Source organism: Sturnira hondurensis, unplaced genomic scaffold (genome assembly GCF_014824575.4).
Source record: "Sturnira hondurensis isolate 20B ecotype Veracruz unplaced genomic scaffold, ASM1482457v3 Scaffold0009719, whole genome shotgun sequence".
Lineage (NCBI taxonomy): Eukaryota > Metazoa > Chordata > Mammalia > Chiroptera > Phyllostomidae > Sturnira > Sturnira hondurensis.
Window position 1 is genome coordinate 4,180,185 of NW_028082350.1, and position 25,636 is coordinate 4,205,820.

Consider the following 25,636-nt stretch of genomic DNA (forward strand, 5'->3'; position numbering starts at 1 on the left):
CAGTCTTGTTGCCAGTCTCTGGTCAGTGAGCAGCTCAGTAAAGCAGTCTCCCTGAGGGCAGGTGTGCAGGCACATGCTGCCCACCGTCCAGCTGCCAGCAGCACTTCCCTGGACTTCCTTGGGGCTGCCTGGGGCTCCTGCCTCCACGGGCAAGTTCCCAGGCCTCCCAGCTACACACTAGATGCTCACTGTGAGGCCGTTTCCTTAACAGGAAACAATCGGTCTGCTCCCCGGCACAGCCCAGGCCTCCCTCTCTCTTTGAGGTGACAGCCTGGGAGAGTCTTCTCATTTCCTTCTGGAAGTTCTTGGCATCCGAGTGGGAACTGCCGCTCCTGGCGGCCACCGTCACAGTGGGGAGGCAGGCAGCGAGCACGGTGTGGAAAGGGCAGCTCTGGACAGGAGTTAGGGCCCTGCTACCAGACCCAGGAGAGAAGCTTGGAAAAATTAAAAATGGAACTATCTTTTGGCTCAGCGATCCCACTTCCAGAAATATATACTAAAAATCCAGAGACACTAATAGGAAAGAATATATGCACATTATTTACAAAAGCCAAGATCCGGACGCAGCCCACGTGCTCAGGAGTAGATGAGTGGACAAAAAGAAAGCTGTGAAATACCACTCAGCCGTAAAAAAGACAGAATGTCTGTGAAGTAAGCCAGAAAGAGAAAGACAAATACCACATGATTTCAATTATATATAGCATCTAATGAACAAAATAAACTGAAGAACAAAATAGAAACAGAGGCATGGATACATGGAACAGACTGACAGCTGTCAGAGGGGAGGGGGAACAAAGGGCTGGGTGAAAGAAGGGGAAGGCATTAGCCAGAGAACATATGTGTATGACCCATGGACACGGGCAACAGTGTGGTGATGGCCAGAGGGAAGGGTGGGCAGAGACTGAGAAGAGGAGGGCAAAGGGAGGGAAAATGGGGACATCTGTAATAGTGTCAACACTAAATATAAAGTTTAAGAAAAGTAAAAACCCTCTGGCCTTAGCATTGGCTCCATGTGCTAGAGCCAAAGAGCCACAGGGTGGGCAGGGTTAGGCAGGGCCCTCCTCAGCTAAAAGCCTTTGTGGCTCCAGGGGTGTCTATAGCATCAAAAGAACTTGATAGAAGGCAGATGTCATCTCTCCCCTCAGGGCGGAGAGAGCTGAGCAACTCTTCTCCCCACCCCCCCTGCCCCCTCCCACTCAAAACTGCAGGCAGAGAAGCCGGGGCTCATGCAAACCATACAGAGGCACCAGGTGCAGAGCAGTGATGCAGCTCGTCATGTCAGTTGCCAAGGCCAGGGCAGGCAGGCAGTGTAGACACTGACCCTATACCAAGCCCATGGGCTGGGCAAGGGAACAGTCCCCTTTCCCCAGGAACACATGCCCTTTGTTCACATTGATGTCATTGCATCTCCTTATCGCTGAGCTGTTGTCCCAGCTCCAGCTGGGGCCAGGAGCTCCCCAACCACTTCCTTCTGTCTAGTGTGGTTGTGGGGTCTGGAGGGTTGGGACTGGGCTTTGGGGTGGAGAATCTGCGGTGGGTGATCAGAGCAGCAGGAGTGAGGATGCTATCCTCTGCAATAGGCCTCTCCCATGCCTCCACTTCCTTTCCCACACAGCGAGACCCTTCTGAGCAACTCTTCAATCTGTATTCTCCTTTCTCAGCTCTCCAGGGATTCTCTTGTGAGGCCCAAAAGGGTTAAGGCTCTCTTTTGTCTTGACCTGCTGGTGGGCCTCCCTCTGGTTAAAGACTCGGCTCTCACAAAGGAAGAGCCCACCTGAAATGCTTGTTCTGAGGACCAGTCTGTACCCCATCCTCCACAGCCCCTGTGAATGCAATCTCTAACCCAATTCCCCTGCCCTCCATTTCACTTCCCAGGTGACCACTGACTGGGATCTGCAGAAGGGCACAGGCTGCACTGAGGGCCACACAGGGACCTCAGCTGCAGCCCCTCTGGCAGCTGGCATGATAGCCCTCATGCTGCAGGTGCGGCCCTGTCTCACGTGGCGTGATGTCCAGCACATCATTGTCTTCACAGCCACCCAGGTGAGATGTTATCAGGTAGACACGTGACCTGGCCCAGCTCACCCCAGAGTTCTGGTGCCCAGGGCTTACAGGTATTAGGAGGCTTCAGGTTCTAAATGTTCCAGAGGTTAGATGCCAAATCTCTCTCAGAGCTGCATGTGTGCAGAATAAGAGTGGGCACCCCATCAAGACCAGAGACTTAAACTCATTTGTACCTATTCTGATGATGCCATTTTACTTACAAAGGAGAACTCTGGCTGGGCTCCCTCTCTGGAGCCTGTGACTCCTGTCTCCCTCTCTAGATGCAAGCCACAGGGATGGTGACATCATGGGGCTTTGACCTTTTGTCCTTGGGGAATCCATTCCCAGGGGTCTTGGTGGGAGAGTCTGGATTGGCTTCAGCTGGCTGGGTGAGCAGGTAAGCCAGAGTTAGGTTGCTGAGGTCATTTGGAAATGAAGAGACTAATCAGGACCTCTGTCCTCTCAGTATGAGGATCGCCACGCAGATTGGGTCACCAATGAGGCAGGCTTCAGCCACAGCCACCAGCATGGATTCGGCTTGCTCAATGCTTGGAGACTCGTTAATGCAGCCAAGGTGAGCAGGTGTTGGCCTGTGTGGAGTGACCAAGGGAGGGGCCAAAGGCCTAAACCATTGCCTGACATGTTATAAGTGCTAATAAATGTTCATTCATTCATCTGCCCTCATCCCAGCTGATACCTGTTTTTAACTTTAATTTAAGTTTCCAAGCCATTTGTAGGGAGTAAATGGGACCTAAGTATACCTTGGAACTCTCAGGGGGCTCTGTTCTCAAATTCTACCCTGTACACAGCCACTTCCTGTGGCTCCGTGATTTGGTGCCCCAGAGAGCACTCCATGATGTCAGCAGGAGCCTCAAGAATGAAAGAAGGTGATGAGGAGAGGAAAGATAAATAGAAATGGGCCCTAAAGGTCAAGTTGATGAGAGAGATTTCAGTCTTGTTGGTTCACCCACCATACCCCCTTTCCTTTAACAGATCTGGACATCTGTCCCTTACTTAGCTTCCTATGTCAGCCCCATGTTAAAAGAGAACAAGGCTATCCCAATGTCCCCTCACTCACTGGAAGTACTGTGGAATGGTAAGTAGTCTGCAGAAAGGGGGTTAATCTTGGGCTTGAGATTGGGGCGGGGTGATTGGGGACTCATCCTCCCTGGGTTCTACCCCGCTCCTTTAGGAGCTGAGCTCCAGCCAGACCTGTGGAGTTTTCTGTGACCATTTTAGGACATGTTGCTGCTTCTGAGTTGGCTGGCCCCCTGGCTGCCTAAACAAGACCTTTCTCCCAAGTTACTGGTAGTGGAAAGGAGCTGCTGAACAACTGGAGAGGCTAGAAAGACCAGTGGGGCAGTGGGTTGGGACTTGGGGAGATGATGAGCGATAGTTTCTTGAATTCCACACGGAGAACTTGCCAGACAATTCTCTTCATCCCAGTGGCCTTTGGGTGAAGTGAGAGTCGGGAGTTTCTTCCTTTGATTCTCAACCTTGTCTAATACAGAGAGAATCACATGGAGTCTGTTGGGGGCAGGACAGAGGAGAACGGTGATGTCTCCATTGACTGTAGTTATTCATCTGACCCCACCTCCATCTGCCCCAGGGTCACTGGGGTTGTCTGAGGTCTGTAAGTCAGAGATGTGGTTTTGTGTTGAGCACAGAGGTTGGGCACCTTCCCAGCAAGGAGGCAGCAGGACTGGGAAACCTGTTCTGGCAGTTCATGTGTCTGCAGTTTCCCAACGTTCCCATGTGAGGGTTTCCCTACCTCCTGCTCCTTGGGGGACTTTCTTTTTCCTTCAGAAAATTTGACAGAGTTATTTGGTATTTTTTGTGAAAATTGAAGCACGGTATGTTTTGTACCCAAACTAGAACTGTGTCCTCACTTTATTGTTCTTCATAAGAAGTGGTCAGACCAGAGCAATGACAAGAGAAGGAATGGCCCAAAAAGGGAGCTTGCAAAGGAGGGTCAGAGGCACCTTCCCTAGGGTGGAGGTGTCACTGGGAAGAATCGTCTCTTCTTAACCATGTCCAGTGCTTGCCCAACTGCCTCTACTGGAGGGAAACCCAGGGGTGTAATCCACTGAAATTTTTGTAACACAAGTGCTACCTTGGAAAGGGCACAAAGCATCAACCAAGGCAGAGAAGTTCAAAAATAGTCTCAGGGATGCAGATCAGTCCAAACCCCCAGGCTTTGTCTTAGAAATTTGTGTGTCTTGGAGATAGTGTACCTTTTAACTTTTACCTCCCCCCATGACTGCTTTCTGTCATTTAGGTAACAAAGTAACCCAGAACCACATCTGTCAAATGAGGGGCTGACTTAGAGGAGGGTTAGGGTACTTTCCAGCTTGGTCATTCTCTGCCTCTCATGAACCAGCAGTGTTGCCCCAGCATGTCTGATAAACTTCCCTAGGTATAGAGGCATCTGGAAACTGCTTGTTTGTTGCTAGGAAGCACGAGAAAGAACAAACCGTCCTGGGCAGAAGAGACTGGGAGGTGGGCTAGTGAAGAGAGAGGATGAAGCCAAGAGAGGTAGAGACCTTGGAAGTTTTGCTAATGGAGCCTCTCATCAGTTTGGAGGGACCACAAACAAGATCTTGCTAATTTCTGAGGCAGTGAAAGTGTCTTCCCCTCTGTTGGGACTCACTTAACCCTAAGTAGACAAAACAGAAGGCGCAAGCTTGTGTGTGTGCTTGGAGGTTAAAGGAAGTATGTCCAGTTAATACAGCATTGAGCAACTCAGTCTGGAAGATAGTCAGGAAACCTCTTCCTCTGTAGCCAAGCTGTAGTCTGTTCCCACCAAGACCAGGGTGATTCAGTGTCTGAGTGCTAGAAAGTGAACTTTTTGTAAGGTGGAGGGGAGCCGAACGTGGATAAGACAGAAGAGGAGGTGAAACACCAGTAAGACTTGAGAGCAGTGGTGTTCAGCAGAGTTTGTACAGTGATGGAAATGTTCCCTACCAGTGCTGCTGAGTTCAGTGGCCATTGGTCATACAAGGCTATTAAACACTTGAAATGTGGCTAGTGTTACTGAAGCACTAACATTTTGCTTTATTATACTTAAATTTAATTAGCCATGTATGGTGGTGACTTCCATATTGGGCAGTGCAGCTTTTAGAGCAAGACAGATTTTTATTTCTTCCTATTGGCAGGAGGGAATGGGGGAAAGCCTTTCAGGGCCCTGGGTTCCTTTAGCTCTGACTCGGGGTCTAAACTGTCCACCAGAAAGGAGGAGGGCGAGTGGGGTTCAGGAGGACTGTCTCAAACACGAGAGTCTGTGTGTATTTACAGAAGATTCCCAAACACCACTTGCACTTACCCTTCACCCTTTTTTGCAGACTGAGTGTGTGGCTGCCCTTCTGCCTAGGCAGGAAATCCTTGTTCCTTTACTGCTTCCCGTCTTTTCCCTCTCCAGCCCAGTCTCGCCCTCTCTCCACTGATTCCTCCTTCTGCCTTCAGACATCCTTGGCTCACCAATGAGGAAATAAATGAATGTCCCTGTCTCCCTTCAACCTGTAACTTTTTCAAATGAATTACCAAATGAATTAAATGAATTCAGATGAATTAAGCAATTGCTCGCTTTCATCACATACTCTCTTGACCACTGAAGCTTTACTTCATTACTCATGGTACCTCTTCTCCTGGTCAGATCCAGGGGCTGGTTCAGAGTTCATGCTCCTGACCTTGTTGCTCTGACCCTATTAACAAGACCTTTGTGGCAGCCTCTCTCCTCCCCCAGCATCGTGACTTCCTGGCTCCATAGCCTCTTCCAGCAACTCTGCCCGCAGTACGCGGTTTCTTGTTTGCTTGTCCCACCGCTCCCAGCCGTCAGTGCCTTCTGGGTCACTGCGTGGTTCTTTATTCTCTCTTGACGTTTTCTTCCTTGACAGAGCACTTGGTTTTAGGACTTTAGCTGCCACCTCACACCAAATGATTCCTAGATGGAAATTTCTTATTCTGATCTCTTACCAAGGAGAAGGATAGAGATTTTCATAGCTTCCACAAGATGATGGGTGAATAAAGCCCTGGGATCTTCTGGTCAGAGGGTAAAAGTTACCAAAGGCCAAATAATAATAGTGAGATAATGATCAATAAGACTTGAGTGCTTTTTATGTGGCAAACACTGTTCTAAGTAATAACTCATTTAACATATTACCTCATTCAATTGTAGTAAAGTATGGTAATTCTAGTGTTCTCGTGTACATGACCACCCAGCCCCTATAGAGACCAATAAGAAAAAGCCACTGTGTACACATGCTGACACAGACAAGCACACACAGGGCTCTTCTGGGTCTCCATACATTCCACAACGTTCTGTCACTTCCTTTCTATAAGCCCCTTCTGTCTTGTTCATACTGTCCTCCAACTGTGCCAGGAATACTTTCCTTCATCTTTCTACTCCTCAATCACTGTGCGCTGTAGGGTATTCCACCAATACATTAAATTAACATGTAGAAAAATTTAGATATCATTATCACCTCTCAAAAGCAGCTTGCTTTTCAAGTCTCTCTCATTTCTGTTAGTGCCATTACCATTCCCTAGGCTCCAGACTTGAAACTCAGGAGTTTTCAATCCCCAGGTTTTCCTCTATCCTGTCTCCTACAATGTAGTCTGTCATTTGTTTCCCTGAAATGTCTTCATTTGTTCTACAAATACATGAGACCTACCTCATCCCAAGCACTGTATTTTTTGAAGGTTTTATTCATTTACTTTTAGAGAGAGGAGAAGGGAGGGAGAAAGAGAGGGAGAGAAACATCAATGTGTGGTTGTCTTTCACATGCCCCCAGCCAGAGACCTGGCCCCCAACCCAGGCATGTGCCGACTGGGAATTGAACCGGCAACCTTTTGGTTCATAAGCTGGTGCTCAATCCACTGAGACACACCAGCCAGGACAGGCACTGTATTGAGCTTTGGTGATTCAGACATAAGACCTGATTCCTGCTCTCAAAGAGCTCACAGTGTAGTAGGGAACACAGTTCACTCTGCAGGTAGAGTGCAATGTCATAAGCACTGCCACAGAGATGATACAAGCATCAGAGGAGAGGTGCCTCCTGCCACCACATAAGCTAGCTAGGAGAAAAGGTGACCAAAGAGACATCCAGGCAGCAGGGCATCACATGCAGAGTCAGTGGACCCCCGGGGAATGGGCCAGTCATGTGGTACTGCTGAAGCCTGGGGTAAGAGCAGAGGAAGGCCTGAGGCTGCAACAGCAGCAGCATGTGTGCCACGGTAAGGAGCCTGGACTTGATCTTGAAGCCTGCAGGCAGCCTTCGAGATAAACTGTCACCAGCTGATATTAGCAATAAGGAAGGAGGAGAGCAGTCAAAGAGACTTCGAAGACCTGTCTTTCAGAGATACATACTCTTTACTGATGAAGTGATATGATACCTGGGCAGTCTGTTAAAAGAATCTGGGAAGGGGAAGAAGTGGGGACCATTACTAAAATAGGTTGGTTGTATATTCATTATAAAGTTAGATGTTAAAAACATCTGTTCTTTCTACTTTTATATATGTCTGAAATTTCCTATAATAAAATTTCTATATACTTGTGTATATTTATGTAAATAAATATTATATATACACATATATCTTTTTTAATATATATAAAGATTTCTAAGTTTTTAGCTTGGGCAACTGGTTAGATGGTGATGCCAACAAATGAGATTAAGAATCCAGAAGGAAGAACAGATTTGGGCAAGGGCTGCTGAGCATGAAAAGCAGGAAGAGAATTCTGGCTTTGCCATATTTTAGGCTTCTGTGCATCATCTAAAGGTTATGTCTAGGAAGCAGTTGAATAAACAAATTTGAAGGTTTAGACTGGAGGTAATGATTTGGGAGTTACCAGCATAAAAATGAGAGAAAACCGTCTGGGAAAGATTACTGGGTAGATACAGGATAAAAGAGGACCTAGGACACAGACAGCGTTAAAGGAGTAGACAGAGAAAACGAGCCTGTGGAGAAAACTGAAAAGAGACATCCTGAGAGTAGGAGAAAGATCAGGAGGACAGTACCACAGGTATTTAGGACTGGGACAATGAGAAAGGGCAAGCAGACAGGGCTGAAGGCTGCCCCTTGGTTTATCAAAGAGGCCATTGAGGCATCGAGAGGTGTTGTTTCAGTGCACTCATAGGGGCGGAAGTTAGATTGCAGTTGGTTGAATAATTAATGGGGGCAGGAGAAGATTTCTGGTTAAAGATTGCAAATTGAACACAGACTTTTATTTCTGCTTTCTCCCAAAACCTCACCAAAATAAGAATAAAGGAATAAAAATGGTATAAACACAAGGACAAAGAGAATGAGAGAGGAGACCACAGCAAATGACATATTTCATCACATTTTTGGAAGATGGAAATGGAGAAGTGAACAGGGCTAAGAAAATTGCATAGCAAATACCTGCAAGGGTGGTACTGAGAAACAAGCCCAGTCACGCCACAGAGTCCCAGAGGCACAGGACTTGGAGGCCTCGTGTGCTACAGAGGACAGAGATGAGGTATGAGAGACTGAAAACAGGGATCAATTAAGAGGTAGACTTTCAAGGACCTTCTCCCATTTTTTGCAGCCAGGATCGGGCCCATTCCTTCTCTGGGCAGGAGTTGGGAAGTTTATTCTCCAAAGCCAGGGACTCCAGGTACTGCAGAAAGCGAAAGACAGGGAGGATACGGAGGGTGGGAGACCCTACCAAGCAGCTGCTCAGATCCCAAGGCACTGGCAGCCAGGATATTGGCAGATTCCTCTCTGGGGAAATGGAATGATCCCTTATCAAAGATTGATAGATACTGATATGAGTGTCCCTCCAGGAAACAGTCCTGTCCCAGTTCAGTTAACTTTAGGGAAGCCCACCAATTGAAAAGCTCCACCCATGATTAGAGCTTCCAACTGGCATTTGAAGATCATATGGATAGCTGGCCATTTGAAAAAATGCTCAAAAGAAAAAGAAAAAATGCTCCAAATACCTCCCAAATTCTAAGGACAATTATTTTTGATTGATAAAGCCCCATCTAGCTAATAGTCATATGGAAAGGTAGAACAAAGGTGTTTTCAGATGTGCAAGTATTTCTTATGCTCCATTTCTCTGAAAAAACTGCTAAAAGATGTGTTCCTCTACAATGAAGAGGAAACCAAGAAAAGGACAGAAGGAAAGAAAAGCCAGGGAGGGGAGGAGGCAGAGAGAAAGGGAGAGAGAGCAGAGAGGAAGTGAAGCCCAAGTCAGAGGTAAAGGACGGTCCTAACCCAACAGCCATGCAGCAGATAGAAATGGGACAGAAGGTGCCAGGGAGAGACTCCCCAGGGGGAAACTGGCATTGAGGGAACCCCTGACTTGTTTGTTCACTTGAAGAATAGTGTCTAGAGAAGTTAAGTGATCTTTCGTGCAGTTTGGTAAGAAGTAGTGATAGGGACGTGAGTTTAAGTAAACTAAAAGAGAAGGCAGTTATTAACTCTAGAGGGAAAAACAAATTGTTCAGGGAATGAAATATAATCATTGTATACTACTTGACTAAATTCCATATATTTATAAGATCATGGTTTGGTAAAGAAAATATTGATCTAGCCAAAAGTTGTGATGTAATTTAAGAAGGGAGAAGAAAGGGCAAGTTAGGGGGAAGATGGGATCTTGCTGGTAAGTCCTTACCTGCTGTAACTAAAAGTAGATAAATGATGCCTTTACTGATAAACCATGAAACAGCCATTCATGCTTATTACATGGAATATGAAAGTAGATCCCAGAAGAAAATCACTAAAAGCAATAAAAAGTGTTTGCTTCTAGGGAGTGAATGACCAAGGTGATGAGGAACAGGGTAGGGAGCTGCTTGTTTATATTATAAGCACCCCAGAACCAGTTTACTTTTTCTCCCCACCAGTTGCTCTAGGTTTAATACATGCATCATAACAAAAGAATCAGCTTCCGATTTGTACCAGCTTAATACCAGAAATACAGACATATTACTCCTGTATAGCTCTATTTCCTTTACCCACTGCTTTGGTGTGTTGTTATAAACAGTATGTCTGTTGTTGCAAACCAAGTAATACACCATCATGACTACTTTACCTTCTGCAGCCATTTTCTCAGCCCAGGACAGGCTTGTGTCCACTGACCTCCTTTATACAGCACATTCCTGTGTACATTGTGTACATATTATTGTATGTAATCGCTTCTTAAATCAGTTCAGAAACTGGAATACTATTCCTTTAAACTATCATCTGTAAGGACACAATTACATTTATTGGTGCTTTCATATTTTCTTTGAATTTGAAGGAACTTGATTTAGTATATATTGTAAGGAGTGTGCTGGCAACAACTTCTAGTTCTTATTTATCTAGAGCTGTCTGTTGTGCCTTCGTTTTTGAAGAATAGCTTTGCAGGACTAGGGGACTCTTGGTTGATAGCACTGCCTGTGAGATTGACCAGATCTTGCATTTTTCAGAAAAAGACTGAGTAGCCATTATAAACATGTAAAAAAGAAGTGAGAAACCACAATTAAGAAGTAAAGAAAGCTACACCCTGGCTGGTGTAGCTCAGTGGATTGAGCACGGGCCTGTGAAGCAAAGGGTTGCCAGCTCGATTCCCAGTCAGGGCACATGCCTGGGTCTCAGGCCAGGTCCCCAGTAGGGGACACAGGAGAGGTAACCACACATTGATGCTTCTCTCCCTCTCTTTCTCTTTCCCATCCCCTCTGTCTAAAAATAAGTAAATAAATATATTTTAAAAAAGAAGTAAAGAAAGGTTTGATGAGAATGTTGCATCAAATAAAAATATCAATAAAAAGATAGATATTCTAAAAAATGAGCCAAGTAGAAGTTCTGTAGTTGAAAAGGATGACTAAAATGAAACATTCACGGAGTTCCAGCCAAGATGGAGGTGTAGGTAGAAACCCTTCACTTCCTCTCACAACCAAAAGGAGGATAACAACCGATCTAAAATCAATAAACAACCAGAAGCACCAGAAAATCAAACTGCAAGGAACTCCAACAACCAAGGGATTAAAAAATAATCAACCAGAACAACCAGACTGTTAAGGCGGACACCACGGGGAAGGCAACTCAGAAAAACTGCTGCGAGGTGGCTGAGGGGTGGAGCTGCGCAGGAGGGACTGACTTAAGGGGGAAACTGAGACTCAGAGCTGACTGTGGACTATGGCTGGGGGTGCCACAGTGAGAGATACTTCCAGTCTGACTCAAGAGTCTGTTGGAAAGTGTGCTAGAGACAAGCAGGCAGCTGCATTGCTCCCTCTCTGTCCCTCCCCCACAGGTTGCCCTGCCTGGGTGAATACCTAAGGCCCTGCCCCTTACAACTTATCAGAGGTGCCAAGACAAAGAAATATGGCCCAAATGAAAGAACACAGCAAAACCTCAGAACTAAGCGTTGAGGACATTGCCAACCTAACTGATGGAGAATTTAAAGCCCTGGTAATCAAAATGCTCACAGAACTGATTGAGCTTGGTCAAAAAATGAAAGAACGAATGAAAGATACCCAAAATGAAATAAGGCAAAATATTCAGGGAACCAACAGTGACAAGAAGGAAACCAGGATTCAAAGCAATGGTTTGGAACAAAAGGAAGAAATAAACATCCAACTGTATCAGAATGAAGAAACAAGAATAAAAAAAAAATGAAGAGAGGCTGAGGACTCTCTGGGACAACCTGAAACATTCCAATATCCAAATTATAGGAGTGCCAGAAGCAGAACAACAGCAAGAAATCAAAAACTTATTTGAAGCAAAACTTCCCCAATCTGGAGAGGGAAATAGACTTCCAGGAAGCCCAGGAAGCCCAGAGAGCCTCAAAGCAGTTGGACCCAAAGAAGAACACACCAAGGCACATCATTAAGTTACCCAAGATTAAAGACAAAGAGAAAATCATAAAAGCAGCAAGAGAATAGTAGACAGTTACCTACAAAGGAGTTCCCATAAGGCTGTCAGCTGATTTCTCAAAGGAAATCTTACAGGCAAGAAGGGGCTGGAAAGAAGTATTTGAAGTCATGAAAAGCAAGGACCTATATCCAAGATTCTTCTATCCAGCAAAGTTTTAATTTAGAATGGAAGGGCAGATAAAGTGCTTCTCAGATAAGGTCAAATTAAAGGAGTTCATCATCACCAAGCCCTTACTATATGAAATGTTAAAGAGGCTTATCTAAGAAAAAAGAAGAAAAAATATGAACAATAAAATGACAACAAACTCATAACTATCAATAAATTAACCTAAAAGAAAAGAAAAACAATGAAAACAAAAACTAAGCAATCAGCCAGAACAGGAACAGAATCAGAGAAATGGACATCACACAGAGGGAGTTCAGTGGGGAGAGGGAAGGGAGGAATGGGGGGAAAAGGTACAGGGAAGAATCAGCATAATTAGTAGGTGCAATATAGACGGGGAGACATAAAAATTGGTGTAGGAAAGAGAAGACCCAAAGAACTTATATGTACAACCCATGGACATGAACTAAGAGGGGTGGGGAATGCTGGAGAGTTGTGGGGGGCAGGGTGGAGTCGGGGATAAAGGGGGAAAAATTGGGAAACTGTAATAGCATAATCAATAAAAATACTTTAAAATAAAATAAGGGCCCTGGATGGTATAGCTCAGTGGATTGAGCATGGGCCTGCGAACCAAAGGGTTGCCGGTTCGATTCCCCAAGTCAGGGCACATGTCTTCTCTCCCTATTTCTCCTTCCTTTCCCCAATAAATAAATAAACAAACAAACAAACAAATAAAATGAAACATTCACTAGAGGGGCTCAACAGTAGATACAAATTGACAGAATAAGAAAAAGGGAGCTTGAAGACAGATAGATATGCAAGCTGAAGAACAGAGAGCAAAAAGACTGAATACAATGAAGAGAGTCTTAGAGAAACGTTGGATACCACTAAATGAACTAATGTACATGTAATGCGAGTACTTTCAAGGAAGGACAGAGAGGAACAGGAAGATAGTCAAAGAAATAATGACTGAAAACTTTCCAGATTTACTGAAGAACAGTCTACATATCTAGGAATCTCAAAGAACTGAATTCCAAGTTGTATAATTGTAAAGAGACCCACAGACACATCATTGTAAAAATGCTGAAAGTCTGCTCTGGCTGGTGTGGCTCAGTGGATTGAGCACCAGCCTGTGAACCAAAGGGTCTCTGGTTTGATTACCAGTCAGGGTACATGCCTGGGTTGCAGGCCAGGACTCCAGCAGGGGATGCGCCAGAGGCAACCACACATTGATATTTCTCTCCCTTTCTCCCTCCCTGCCCCTCTCTAAAAATAAGTAAAATCTTTCTAAATAAATAAATAAATAAATAAATAAATGCTGAAAGTCAAAGACAAGGAGAAAGTTTTGAAAACAGCAAGAGGAAAATGACTCTTTACTTATAAGGGAAGCCAAATAAATTAGCTTTTGACTTATCAGCAGAAACTTTGGAAGCCAGACGACATTGGGTATGTTCAAAAGTTCTCAAAGAACCAGTTTACTTTAAAAAACCATGTATATTAACTGTTGTGATAGAAAAAAATGGCACAGGTGAATGGGAGGGTAAAAAGTAGAGATAGTGAATACAGATATCTTTTTCAAGAAGTTTTAACAGCAAAGAAAAGGAGTATCTAATACTTAGATAATCTTAACATTTACTGGGTACTGTTCTTTTTTAAAAGATTTTATTTATTTATTTTTAGAGAGAGGAAGGGAGAAAAAGAGGGAGAGAAACATCAGTGTGTGGTTGCCTCTCACGCACCCCCTACTGGAGTCCTGGCCTGCAACCCAGGCATGTGCCCTGACTGGGAAATCGAACCAGCGATCCTTTGGTTGACAGGGCAGCATTCAATCCACTGAGCCACACCAAACAGGGCTGAGTACTATTCTAATTACTTTATGATTATTAACTAATTTGTCCACTGTATGAAGTAAGTACTATTACTACCCCAATTTACAGCTAAGGAAACTAATCCAATTCTCATAGTAAATGGCAGAGTGGGATTTGAACCTAGGCTGGATGTTTCCAGAGTCCCAACTCTTAACACTAGGTAGAAGGCAGTGAAGAGTTAAGAAAGGGTTTATTTGTTCTGTCTCTTGTTTTTCATTTGTAGTAGCAAAGATGTAAGCAAGAGGATCTAGCCAAGAGAAGGGATAATTGGGTTGATCTAGCTTTGGACTTCTGCCAGATAGTTACTGTGAGAGGAAAAGAAAGCAAAGGGAGGCTGAGAGGGTACTGAGAGAGTGTTGGAGAGATGAACTGTGGAGATGAGCTGTTGGAGAGATGAGCTGGTTTGGAAGGAGGAGCTTGATGGATTTCTTGGAGAGCAAGACAATGAAGGGACTAAGGAGGAAGTAATGAAGGTGGAAGGACAGGGTGCTACTTTCGGAGAAGGTGGACATTGACTTTGTAGAGTTTACAGATGGAACTAAAGAAAATATACCCATGCACATATACACATACACAGAAGTCCAGATGGATTTCTACCAACATCTTACCAAGAATTGTGAGAGTTTTTTTGTTGTCATTTTTGCTCAACTACTTTTATTTTGAAATAATTTTGGATTCACAGGAGGTTGCAAAGAAATGTTCAGAGAAGTTCCAGGTACCCTTCTGTTTATGTTAGTGTCCTAAATAATTATAGTACAATATCAAAACCAAGAAAATGACATTGGTGAGATCCAGAGAGCTTTCAGCTTGTTTGTATCTCACCAGCTGGACCTGCACTCGTGCGTGTGTGCAGCCTCACCATGTGTTGTCATGTGTAGCCATGACCACAACGGAGATGTAGGACAGTCTCAACAGGGCCACCCTTTGGCACACCCACCCCTCTGACCCATCCCTAAAGTATGGTCTCCATCTCTGCAGTTGTGTTATATGTGACTGTTACATAAATGCACCATACACTATATCCTCTTAATTTTGTTTTTTTATAATCAGCATAATTTCCTTGAATTTCTTTACTGTAGTAGTCTTTTAAAAAATTCTGTATGAAACTTATTCATTTCCATCTCTGCCTTTGTACCTGCCATTCCCCCTTCAAGAATGCCCTTTGCCACCCTCTCTACCAGTTGACCAGTTGACACTCATTTTCTTCTTCAGAGCACCTTGCTACTGTCTGCTGAAACCATTGCACATCTCTGTTTTAGTATCAGTTATGTGTACCTCAAGCCGTATGATTTTGCACTTGCATGTAGAAGGCAGAGACCATGTCCACCTTAGCTTATATTCCCAGCATCTAGTACATGCCCAAAATGTAGGAGACACTTGGTAAATTATTTTTTTTGGATGAATGAGTGGTTGAAGTCCACAGTTTGGTTCTTATACTGTGTCTTTGGTGTTGTCTTCCCAACTAGACTCTAAAGTAGATTGTAAAGTACTTGGAAGCAGCCACTGCGTTCCACTGACTTGTGCACACCAGGTGCCATTCGGAGTTGCTATGGGTCTTCCTTTGTGGCCTCAATGAGCATATGCCTTGGGTGTGCTGGGATGAAATAAGGGTGTGTTTATGGGGCTGGTTTCCCAACCGCCCAGCCTGACCTCCTACAGTCAGCAGGATGGACCTGGAGATGTCGGGGCTGAGGACCCTGGAACACGTGGCAGTGACAGTGTCCATCACCCACCCACGACGTGGCAACTTAGAACTGAAACTTTCTTGCCCCAGCGGCATGATGTCCCTTATCGGTGCCCCCCGCAGCATGGACTCGTACGTATACCTGCCCGTACCTTCTGAGTTCTCTTTGCAACAAGGGCCTTTTCAAGGAATTGAGCATTGGACACTGATGCTGCCCTAAGTCACCATGGCACTGGCTGGCCTTGGCAACTGTAAGCCGTTTGTTACAGATTGAGTGTGAGGACTCACAATGTGCTAAGCACCGCATTTTACATGTATTTTCTCTAGTTCTTATATGAACCATGCAGAGTAGCCTTTGTAACTGCCTTTCACAAATGAGGAAGTAAGTCACAGAGCTAGTAAGTGCCCCAGAAAGTAACAATAAACCTATCTGTCTGACCGCCCAGGCAGTGCCTGCTCCGTATTTGCTTCTTCCACTAGCACACCGACGTAAGTCCCTCATCACATGAGATCCCAGGGCAAGGGGCCGCATGTGAGGACCCCTCATAGCACCCCACCAAATGGCTGTAGCTCAGAAAGCAGCTGCTACATTTTTATGGCTACTACAGTAAGAAAAGTATGTTTCTGGGCATCAGGGTGAGCCCATGAAACATTCTCCAAGCCTTTCAGGTTTTCTACTCTGTTCTTTTACCCCCAGGGATCCCAATGGCTTCGACGATTGGACCTTCTCCACTGTGCGATGCTGGGGGGAAAGGGCGAGAGGGTCTTACAGACTCATTGTCAGGGATGTAGGTGAGCCTGCCCACCCTCCCATCAGGGCCCTGCCTTGCATGATTATTATCTGGTCGCTCTGGATCTGAGTCCCCACAGAAACTATCCCTTGTGTAATATATAGGATTGCCATTGGGCCAGCAGGATAGATACCAAAAAATAAGCCTCATTCAAAAAATGGGTGCTGATATCTAAAACAGTTCATTTATACAACTCCTATCCTTGGAGATGTGGCTGATCCATTTTTCCTCAGGATAGCAATGAAGATTCCTTGTTGAAACCACATTTCAAGTCCTTTCTCATATAACCATCCTTTGGCCAGCTCTGGTAGGCAGATGAGGGTAGGACTAGTTCTCATCATTATTTTTTTAGAAACGGGCCCACCTAGAGATTTGAAGTGACTTCTGTAAGGTGACAGTATTTCAGTGAGGAGCCTGGAAATTGAACCCAACCCTCCCAGCTTCCCATCAAGTTAGGTATTCACTAGACTGGTGGTTTTCAAACATTTAATTTAGTAGGAGGAGTTTTTTTCTTTCCCTAGCAAAATCCCTGCTGAAACCCCAGAATATGAAAGAGATACAGGCAAAAATTCTGTGCTTTGGAATGCCACCTTTCAACCTTTCCCTTTCCACCCCTGAATGGGGCCTGTGAGACAGACTGTCAAACCCTAGGCTCAGTGGTACACAGCTCCTGCAGGAGACCTTGTGGTCTGGTCCCTTTGTGGGGTGGACAGACAGGGCCTCTGCTGTTTGCAAGGCCAGCAGAGGGCATGGCTTAGGGACCGCCTCACTTGCTGCCTAGGAGATGAGATGCTCCCGGCTGGCACCCTCCGGCAGTGGCAGCTGACCCTGTATGGTTCTGTGTGGAGTGCAGCAGACATCAGAGAGAGACAAAGGTAGGTGTGGACACATGTCAGAGGGAACGCGGCTCATGGGGATGGGGGAGGCCACTTGGGGCACGCTACCTCTCTGGGAACCCACAGAGTGCCCTCTCCTTTTTGTCATGGGGCTTCCCTTTCTTCAGCTATAAGCAGGGAGGGTGGGGAAGGGCAGATGGTACCAAGTTCCCCAGGGTCACCCTGCTTCTTTTCTTCTCCAGAGTATTAGAAGGTGCCATGAGTGGACAATACCTGCATGATGGCTTCACTCTGCCCTGCCCCCCAGGGCTGAAAATTCCTGAGGAAGAAGGTTACACCATTACCCCTAACACCCTCAAGGTACTAGAGCTAAGACTCACACTAGAGGCAGGGAGAGGGTACTAGGGAAGTTGGTCCTTGGTGGGATGCTCCAGGTGATGGGGAAAGAGGAAGTGCGAAGACTGGGGCACCTCCTGCCAGCTAACTCTCAGAGGGTGTTTATGTAGGTAAGGTGAGTGGTTTGGGATGGGAGAGGCAGTCCCTAGTAGGAGAGACACTTTTAGAACTCACTGTTCTGGGCTGAGCAAGGCTACAGGCTTTGGGAAACTGTCCCTAACTTAGGTGGTGGACTTTCCTCCCAGACCCTGGTGCTGGTCGGCTGTTTTACCATCTTCTGGACTGTTTACTATATGCTGGAAGTGTACCTGAGCCAGAGGAACGTGGCCTCTCACTCCATTTGTAGGAGTGAATCCTGCCCCTGGCCCCAAAGAAGCCGAAAAGCCAGGGAGGAGGGGACAGAACTGGAATCAGTGCCACTTTGCAACAAGGATCCAGATGGAGTGGAGACAGAGCATGAAGGGCCTCCCCCTGCCTCTGGTCTCCTCTGCCTAGACCTGCTGGATCAAGGGGACCAGAGCCGGTCCCAGCACAGGAGTGCCCAGGACTGCCCTCATCACCACCTGTCTCCAGACCTGTTGCAGGGGAAGGGGGAGCAGGTTTGCTGACACAGTGCCTGACAGACTCAGCATGAGACAGGCTCTTCCTTCCCCAATTTTGGGATGCTTGGAAAGCTGCTCCAAAGTCCCAGGAGCCCTGGAGAGAAGGCATTCCTGATGCTTACATCTGAAATCCAAAGTCTAAAGAGCGCCCTCTGAGTGCTCAGGGAGGGTCAGGGCTTTCTGAAGGTACAAGTGGCAAAGGAAAGGCACCAGAGAATTGTGTGACAACAGCCACAGGATCTTTCTCTAGCTGAACAGGGGCTCTGGGTGAAAAGGCCTTAGACAAGGGATTGGCCCCCATCCCCTGTTGGGCAGGCCTCTATCCTCATTTCTGTGGGGCAAGTCAGTGGGGTGGGCCCGAGAGACCCTCCCCCATGCGTGCATGGTGAGAAGGTGAAGGTGCCTGCCACAGCCAGAAGAGCATCTCAGCAGAAACATCGCTGGAGTCACTTGGGAAGAGAGCTCAGAGGTGAGGTGGGGAAGAGCCCCGGGATGTGCCTGTCCTAATGACCCAGGACAGGGAAACAGCAGACTTTTCCTCTCCCTCACCTTCCTGCCTAAGCCTGGACCTTGGACAGACTGGTATGGCAGTGGGCCCTCAGCCCGGTGCACTGCCCTAAAAGCAGCTGCCTCCATTTTTCCTCATCAGAAGCCAACCATGAACATACCCCTGACTCCTTCCCCATCACCCCACCCCTTTCATCCTGAAGGGTCAGTACGATGCTCCTGGCAAAGCCAGGAGTGGGCATGGGCCCCGGGGGTGTGCTGCTTCACTAGGGGAGTCTGCACAGGACTGTGACACGTGCCATCCACTGTCAGCCCCAGCCCTGTGACCACCCTATCTTCTGAAAAGTGCTCAGGGAAATGGCCTTACCCACCTGCAGCCAGCTGTCTGCCTGACAGGCTGTGATTTTCTTTCCATTCTTGGCCTCCTCCCCTCTTCTGAGCTGCTTGGTTGATTTGTATTTGTTTTTAACACTCAAGATTTGGTTTTGTTTCCACAGCAACTTTCATTGAATTTATTTTCTGCAGAGCTTTTCCAAAATAAAAGCCTTCCACACAATTCTGCTGTTGCCCATCTCCTTTTCTCTGCTAAGGCAAGTTGTCAAGTCATTCCTCCTTTCCGGCAACCCCTAAGATCCACTCTCCTCCTCCACTGCCTGGTCTTCTGAAAGAATCTGACTCCCTACCCTGGAATCCTGGAATGCAAGGGGTTCTTCAGAGGACATTGGCCAGGACCGTGCAGATGGTCCTGTCCCATGCTCCTATATCCCAGAACCACACAGAAGTGACTAGGGCAAATCAAACTCTGCCAGGCAGGCCCGAGAAAAGATTAATGTATATTTTTTTCCATTTTGAATTTCAACCCCCAAAATATTCCAGCAAAAATTGGAGGGAGGTTGGGCTGGGTCTCCTTCAATGGGCATGTGCTGCCAAGGACAGTGGACGTGCCCCACACCCAGGCCACCCCCAGCCCAAACCCCCCCTGCTCAGCCCAGGATGGGGAGAGACAGTAGAGATGGCCAGGGAGCTAGGAGGAGGTCTGGGGAGCAGTGTTTGGAGTCAGAAGTCAGGCTGAGGGGTCGGGGGTGGGGGGGAGTTGCCCAAGCACAGTCCCCTTTGCTCAGTGATGGAGCCTCTGAGCCTGGAAACTTGGCTGGGGCTAAAGAACTACACATGTGTGGGTAAGGTGGGCTAGGCAGGATGGCTGCAGCCATTGAGCTGGGGAAGGGTGGGGCTGGGGGCTGGCCCTCATCCTCTAACTGATGATCTGCCGAGGTCTTCCGTAACCCGTCATGCCAGCCTGGGAGGCTCCTCTGTTGCTGCCCATTTGTAAGCCAATGACGTGCTTTCCCTCCTGCAGCTGGCTGTCTGTGAATTCCCTCTTATGCTCCTGGGCTTTCCTAGAAGAGGAGGAATCGGGACAAAAACTTGCCAGGACTGGGTGTTTTTCACCTGTTTTCTCTTCCCTCTGTTACTTCCTAGCCTGATCCCTTTCACTTCTCTTATTCATGACTACTGTGTCCCTCAGGGAAGGGAGACTGGATGAGCACAGTAGGGTATAAATGGAGGAGTCAAGAACTATTAGGGACCCATTTCCCCTCTCAGAGACCTTCATACCTTCCTAGCTATTACTCACTCTGACAGGTTAGCCAAGACCACCTCCCTTCTCATGCAGAGACCCAAGTGTAGAGTAGCCACATACTTCATAAACCAGCCGGGATCTCCACGGTAGTGCCCATCATTCTTGGTCACTGCCAAGCTACCCAGAGCCATCAGGGTCCTCTGCACTGCTGCCATGTCTTTGCCTGTGAGAAGAAAGAGGACGGGCAGACAACCTTCAGGACTGTATAAAGAAGACTCCCAGGGCAGGGCCTGATCCCACTTCAGAAAAAGGACCAATCAAAGGCAAAGGTTATCCCAGAATCAAAGGCCCAGAATCAAGGGAGGTCCCATGGTATACCCTTGTGAATACGGCGTGGTCTTCCATTGGCATAGCCCATTCCTGCTATACATACCCATCGTTGGGGTCATTCCTTCACCTGCCTCCTCCACCCCTTTGCTCTGTACCTTCAAAGAGGTCAACAGTCTGGAACATGTCGGTCTTGGTGACTCCATAGTCCTCAGCTGCCTTCAGGAACTGAGCCACCTGCTCCATCTGCTTAAAGACCATGGAGGGTGGGTTCTCGGGCACCTTCACTGGCTTGGAGCCATCAGGATACAGGCTGTTCACCAGCTTGCTCAGAATCTGCCGGGCAGATTGGCATCAGCAATGCAGTGTGGCACTTGGCTGGGTACCTGCCCCACAATTCTGGCAGGATGGCACAGCCCCAAAACCCCTTCCCAGAATGCCACTTACCACTCCATTCTTCAGCCAGACCTGGAAGCCCAGGCGCCCACGATCCGGGCGGCCCACATCAGGGCCACACTGCACTACAATCCATTCCACCAGCCGCTCCTCCAGCTCCTCATCATACTTCTTCTCAATTTTGGATTGCACTTCACGGCTCATGCCATAGGAAGGTCCCTTGTTGGCCATGTTTGGGGAGAGCTTAAGCAGCAGCCGCCAGGGAAGAGAGAGATCGGGGGTTAGAAAACAGCTTTGCTTTCACTTGCATCAGGCAGATAGATCCAGCTCTGTGGTGCCCAGCCACTCTAGACGTTGTCTTTCTCCCCTGGCTCCCTGATTCCGTTCTCACAGCACTGCTCATCTGGGCCAGGCTCATCCCCTCAGTCGTAGGGGCCTCTCCAAACTTGGAGACCAGAGGAACAGGAGACCAGCTCTTTGGCAGTCTAGAGCAGGGCTCAGTGAACTTTTCTGTAAATGACCAGGCAGTATCTTAAGCTTTGAAGGCCATATGGTCTCTGTCATTGTTCCACAAAAGCAACCTTAGATAATACATGAGCACAGCTTTGTTCCAATAAAACTTTATTTACACAGACAACAGTCTCCATTTAGCCAATAAGCCAGTTTAACAACCCTCATTCCAGAGCATTCTTTCTGTGCCAAGAGTGACCATAGAGGTACTAGAGAGGCCTTCTAAGAGAGGCTGCATCCCACCACACACCCCCAAACAAACCAGCAGGAGTCTGTCCTACTAGGCATGAGGTGGTTTATTTATTGGCTGTACCTCAAGTTATGGAGTTGCCTCCATCTCCTACTTCTCCCCACCTTTTTTTCTCTAGCCCAGAAGCTGGAACTCCAAAACTCTAATGCTTTTCCAGGTCAGCTCAGACTCTGACCTATAGCCAAAAAAGGCTCAAACTTATCCATCCCTGGCAAGGTCTAGAAGACAGTGAATCCAGTGAATCCTTTGGCCAAGAAATTGCATTTCCTCAGGGGAGCCAGATGAGATGAGAGAGAGAGAGAGAGATGTACTGGTATACCCATGGATGGCCCCTCACGCCCAGTCTCTCACCATTGCAGTAACTTGAGTAACTAAGAAGCCAGAGTTCTCCAGGGAAATCCCAGAGCCAAGAATCTGCCTGTCTAGACCAACAGCTGCTGCTGCCCTGAGGACCTGGGGCTGGTCCTGCTCAGGAGAACCCCACTAATGGAAGGGGAAGACCGCATGAGCAAGGCCAGACAGGTAGGATGCTGCGCAAATATGGGTATGGTTGCGCCAGAGGAACCTAACCTGGCCACTGGGGTCACCCTGGGGTGGTGTCCAGAGTTCATGCAAAGAGGTACCAAATGAGGCCAAACCCATCACTAGCCTCAGAGAGGCACACTAGTCTGAGGATGAAGGTAGTCAGCATGTTCCCCCAACTCCCTCTCTTATCGGGAGTTGAGACCCTCTCCACACCCTCCACTGTGGGAAGCAAAGTGAACATTAGCACTTCATGGCCATCCCAGGCCTGCTGCCAAACTCCACTCACCCTTCCCTTCCTTTCCCCACAGCTGACAACTTTTCTGGGCTTGAGCTCCTCACCTGCGCAGTGAGGTTGATGGTATCGACCTCAAAGGACTGTGAACACTCCATGAGACACTGTCTGTGACAACCTAACATGCTGCCTGTCCCTCCACAGGGCTCCTCAAAACATCAGTCTTTTGCCTCCCAGGGCTGGTCTCCTGAAAGTGGCCTGGGAGAGCAGACCCTGGCTGAGAGGTAAAACACAGTAAGTGTCCTTCCCATTCCAGCCTCTACCCTTTCTCCAAATTGCCCCCTGAGAGGACAACAAAGTTTGAGAGAAAGAACATAAGATGGATTCAGCTAAATTCTAGAGGCTGGGCAACTCACTTCTCTCCTAGTCTGTCTCCTTATTTGTGAAGTGAGGGCAGGGCCACCTCTGAGGACAGGGTTCTCTGAGCACCCCCTCCCCCTCCCATTGGTTACAAACAGCAAGCTCCCTTCCCCACCCCACTTTGTGCCTCAGCAGTGCTCCACCCTCACCCAAGTGCTCCTGGGCAAAGCACAGTAGTCAGAACCTACCCGGCAGCAGGAGCAAGTGATTTCAGCTCTGCTTGCACCCCTGCCTCCTTCCTCCCCACTTCAGCTTCACTTTCTATCCCAGAAGGTGGTACATCTCCCTGGGGTCCAGGCACCCAGACTGAAGCAGAGTGCCCCTCACCCCCAGCTCTCAGTCTCGAGACTCAGAAGAGACAGCCCATGTATCAAGGCTCACAGTGGCAAGGCCACAAAAACTGCAGCCTCTAAATCTAGAGACAATATTTGAATTTTGATCAGAATGGTGGGGGCGGGGTGGGAATGAAATGCACACACCTCCACCCCCACCCTGCTCCCTCCTGGAGAAGCCGCTGGACAGTGCCGCTGGACAGTGCCGCTGGACAGTGCCGAGTTCCAAGAAATCCCTCCAAGGCCTCTGACACCGACCTCCCCAGCCTCAGCTTGGAGCTGCTGTGGAGAAGGGGGAGTTGCTGCAAAGGGGGCACCTCCTACCAGCAGGGACCTGAAAAAACCAGCAGAACCTGGGGCCTCTCCAGGATTGCCATGCCCCCTCTCTCTTCAAAATAAAACACAGCAAGTAGGAGGGAGCACCTGTGGATCTAAGACGGCAGGAGACACGGCTCGTCTAAAATCCAGGGACAGAGAAGAGCTGTCCTAATCTCTGCTACCCTTTGAATAGTAACCACTGAGGGGAACCAGCCAGACCCTTCTGGAAGGACCAGGGTTCCAGGCCTGCCCAGCTCGGAGGGAGCCACTGAAGCCACCAGTTGAAGCTTCTGGCAGTGCCCATCCCCCACTCCTCTACCAGTAGCGAGGTGACCTCCCACTGTCAGTGATTGGAGAGAGCTGCACACCCAGAAAACCAGCTCTCTCACCTATCCCTGCGCCCTGCCACCCAGAATACAAGGGCTTGGTGGTCCGTTCCACTGCCTCAGGGGCTGCCCAGAGGCTCTGCCATGCTTCTCAGGCTTTTGGGGACTCAACAGTGGGATACTGCTCTCCAACACTGGTGTCCTCACACACCTCCTCACCTTCTTGGACATCCTCCATGACCGACAATGGAGAATAGAGCCCGAGTCTAACCCAACAACACTGATCCTATCGCACCCTCTTGCTCCAGTTCGAATTTCTGCCCTCAATACCTCTTCACCAACCAAGTCATCCCGGGCATTTCAATGGGCCCAAAGCTGCCTTTTCTGAGCAATATGAGATTCTACCAATCCCATTCCACCCATCTGCTGGGACCACCTCCTCATCTGGAGACTAGGAATGAACACTGACTGAGAGGGTGGGCCGCCCCATTCCTGCCTGCAATACACCCACTGCTCATGTCAAGTTCCAACCCAACTTCCCTCCAAGCCTGGGGGGAAGAAGCACTTACAGGGGCTCCTCAGAGCTCGCAGGAAGGAGTCAGTTCTGCCTGGACGTGGACAGACAGGATGGGCGCGGTCTGGGTGAGGGGTTTAAAGGCCTGCTGCTGTGATGATGTCAGCTTCACCCCTCCCCCTCCTCCCACGGTCCCCTCCCCGTTAGAGGAAATGGGCTCCGTTCCCCACCCCCAGGCCCCCCAGTGACTCCATACAGGCTCCATATTTGGGGAAAGACACCAAGTTGGAGCAGTCTGCCAGGCCTGCCTGAAACATTCTCTGCGTGCTTTGGAGATGGAGCGAGTGGGGCGGGGCTATGCTGCTGGTGGAGAACCAGCGGGAAAAGCCTTTTATGGACAGGACCACGAAGGCTTTCCCTGCTGTCTGGACTTAGGGCTGCTTCTTCGTCACTGTTCTCTGCCCCAACCCCCACCCAGAGTTTGATGGGAGGGGGAAGTTCAAGAGGGTCTGGCCAGGGAGAGAAAAGGAGCTGGGGATGGGGTGGGGAGGAAAGGCCTATCCCCCGGGTTTATAGGAGACAAAGCAGCCACCCGCTCCTCCAGGGCGTTCAGCTCTCCTTGGACCTTTACTGAGGAATGACTACATGCCAGACACTTTACAAATGCTCTCATTTAATATTCACAGCTGCACTATAAGAACTTAATTACCACCCCCATTTTTACAGCTGAGGAAACTGAGGCTAAGAGTGCATCTTACCCAAGGCCACAAGGTGAGTTGTGAGTGGCAGAACCTGATCATCCCCGCAGACCCATGGGGGAGCTGGAGAGGCTGTCAGACCCACCATTCCAGCTGTGCCACCCAGATTAGTTTGGGAACTTTCAGTTGGGGAGAGTCTTGAGTTACATTTAGTTGGGGGTGAGAATTAAGGGTTCAGCAGCAGCTCAGTCGACCCTGGTCCCCATCTAGAGGATCTCTAAGGTGTGGCAGGGCCTGAGACACCAACACTGGGGTAAGAGGTTCAAAGGCTGCAATCATTCCTCCTTCCCTTTAAGAACAGTCCCCACCCATCCTGAAAACAGATTCCCTCACTCCAGGAAGGAAACTCACTACTATATTGCTGGTACCTGGCTCAGGGGTCTCAGGAAGGGATAAAAAGAAGTAACAAAGGTAAGAGACTTTCAGAGGGGTCTCTGGGCTGCCCTC

At 48.0% G+C, this 25,636-nt stretch overlaps 2 protein-coding genes across 6 annotated transcripts in view; one reads left to right on the forward strand and one right to left on the reverse strand.

The window, feature by feature from the left end:
- Window positions 1–19,334, forward strand: part of PCSK7 (proprotein convertase subtilisin/kexin type 7) — a 28,869-nt gene extending 9,535 nt beyond the window's left edge. For 4 of the 5 annotated variants that reach the window (XM_037057532.1, XM_037057533.1, XM_037057534.1 and 1 more), the window contains 8 exons: window positions 1,876–2,043; window positions 2,510–2,617; window positions 3,037–3,139; window positions 15,546–15,702; window positions 16,268–16,362; window positions 17,143–17,236; window positions 17,440–17,557; window positions 17,839–19,334. In XM_037057532.1, the coding sequence (XP_036913427.1) occupies window positions 1,876–2,043; window positions 2,510–2,617; window positions 3,037–3,139; window positions 15,546–15,702; window positions 16,268–16,362; window positions 17,143–17,236; window positions 17,440–17,557; window positions 17,839–18,201 (1,206 nt within the window). In that variant the 3' untranslated portion in view covers window positions 18,202–19,334. Of the gene's footprint in view, window positions 1–1,875; window positions 2,044–2,509; window positions 2,618–3,036; window positions 3,140–15,545; window positions 15,703–16,267; window positions 16,363–17,142; window positions 17,237–17,439; window positions 17,558–17,818 lie in introns of all 5 variants that reach the window. The other variant, XM_037057536.1, reaches the window with a different exon arrangement.
- Window positions 19,335–19,519: 185 nt separating this feature from the next.
- On the reverse strand, window positions 19,520–24,594 carry TAGLN (transgelin). Its single transcript, XM_037057544.1, has 5 exons — window positions 24,487–24,594; window positions 21,056–21,247; window positions 20,767–20,944; window positions 20,402–20,504; window positions 19,520–20,099 (listed from the first exon to the last, which is right to left on the reverse strand). Exons 2-5 carry the CDS (start codon window positions 21,233–21,235, stop codon window positions 19,955–19,957), a joined length of 606 nt encoding a protein of 201 aa, XP_036913439.1. The 5' UTR covers window positions 21,236–21,247; window positions 24,487–24,594; the 3' UTR covers window positions 19,520–19,954.
- Window positions 24,595–25,636: the final 1,042 nt, after the last annotated feature.

Bases quoted from the DNA above. Each gene is read 5' to 3' on its own strand.
- TAGLN (XM_037057544.1), bottom strand. From the start codon at position 21,235: ATGGCCAACAAGGGACCTTCCTATGGCATGAGCCGTGAAGTGCAATCC. The intron at 20,945-21,055 runs GTAAGTGGCATT...TCTGCCCGGCAG, and splicing joins TCTGGCTGAAGAATGGAGTG to ATTCTGAGCAAGCTGGTGAA. The intron at 20,100-20,401 runs GTATGTGGCTAC...CTCCTCTTCTAG, and splicing joins GATCCCGGCTGGTTTATGAA to GAAAGCCCAGGAGCATAAGA.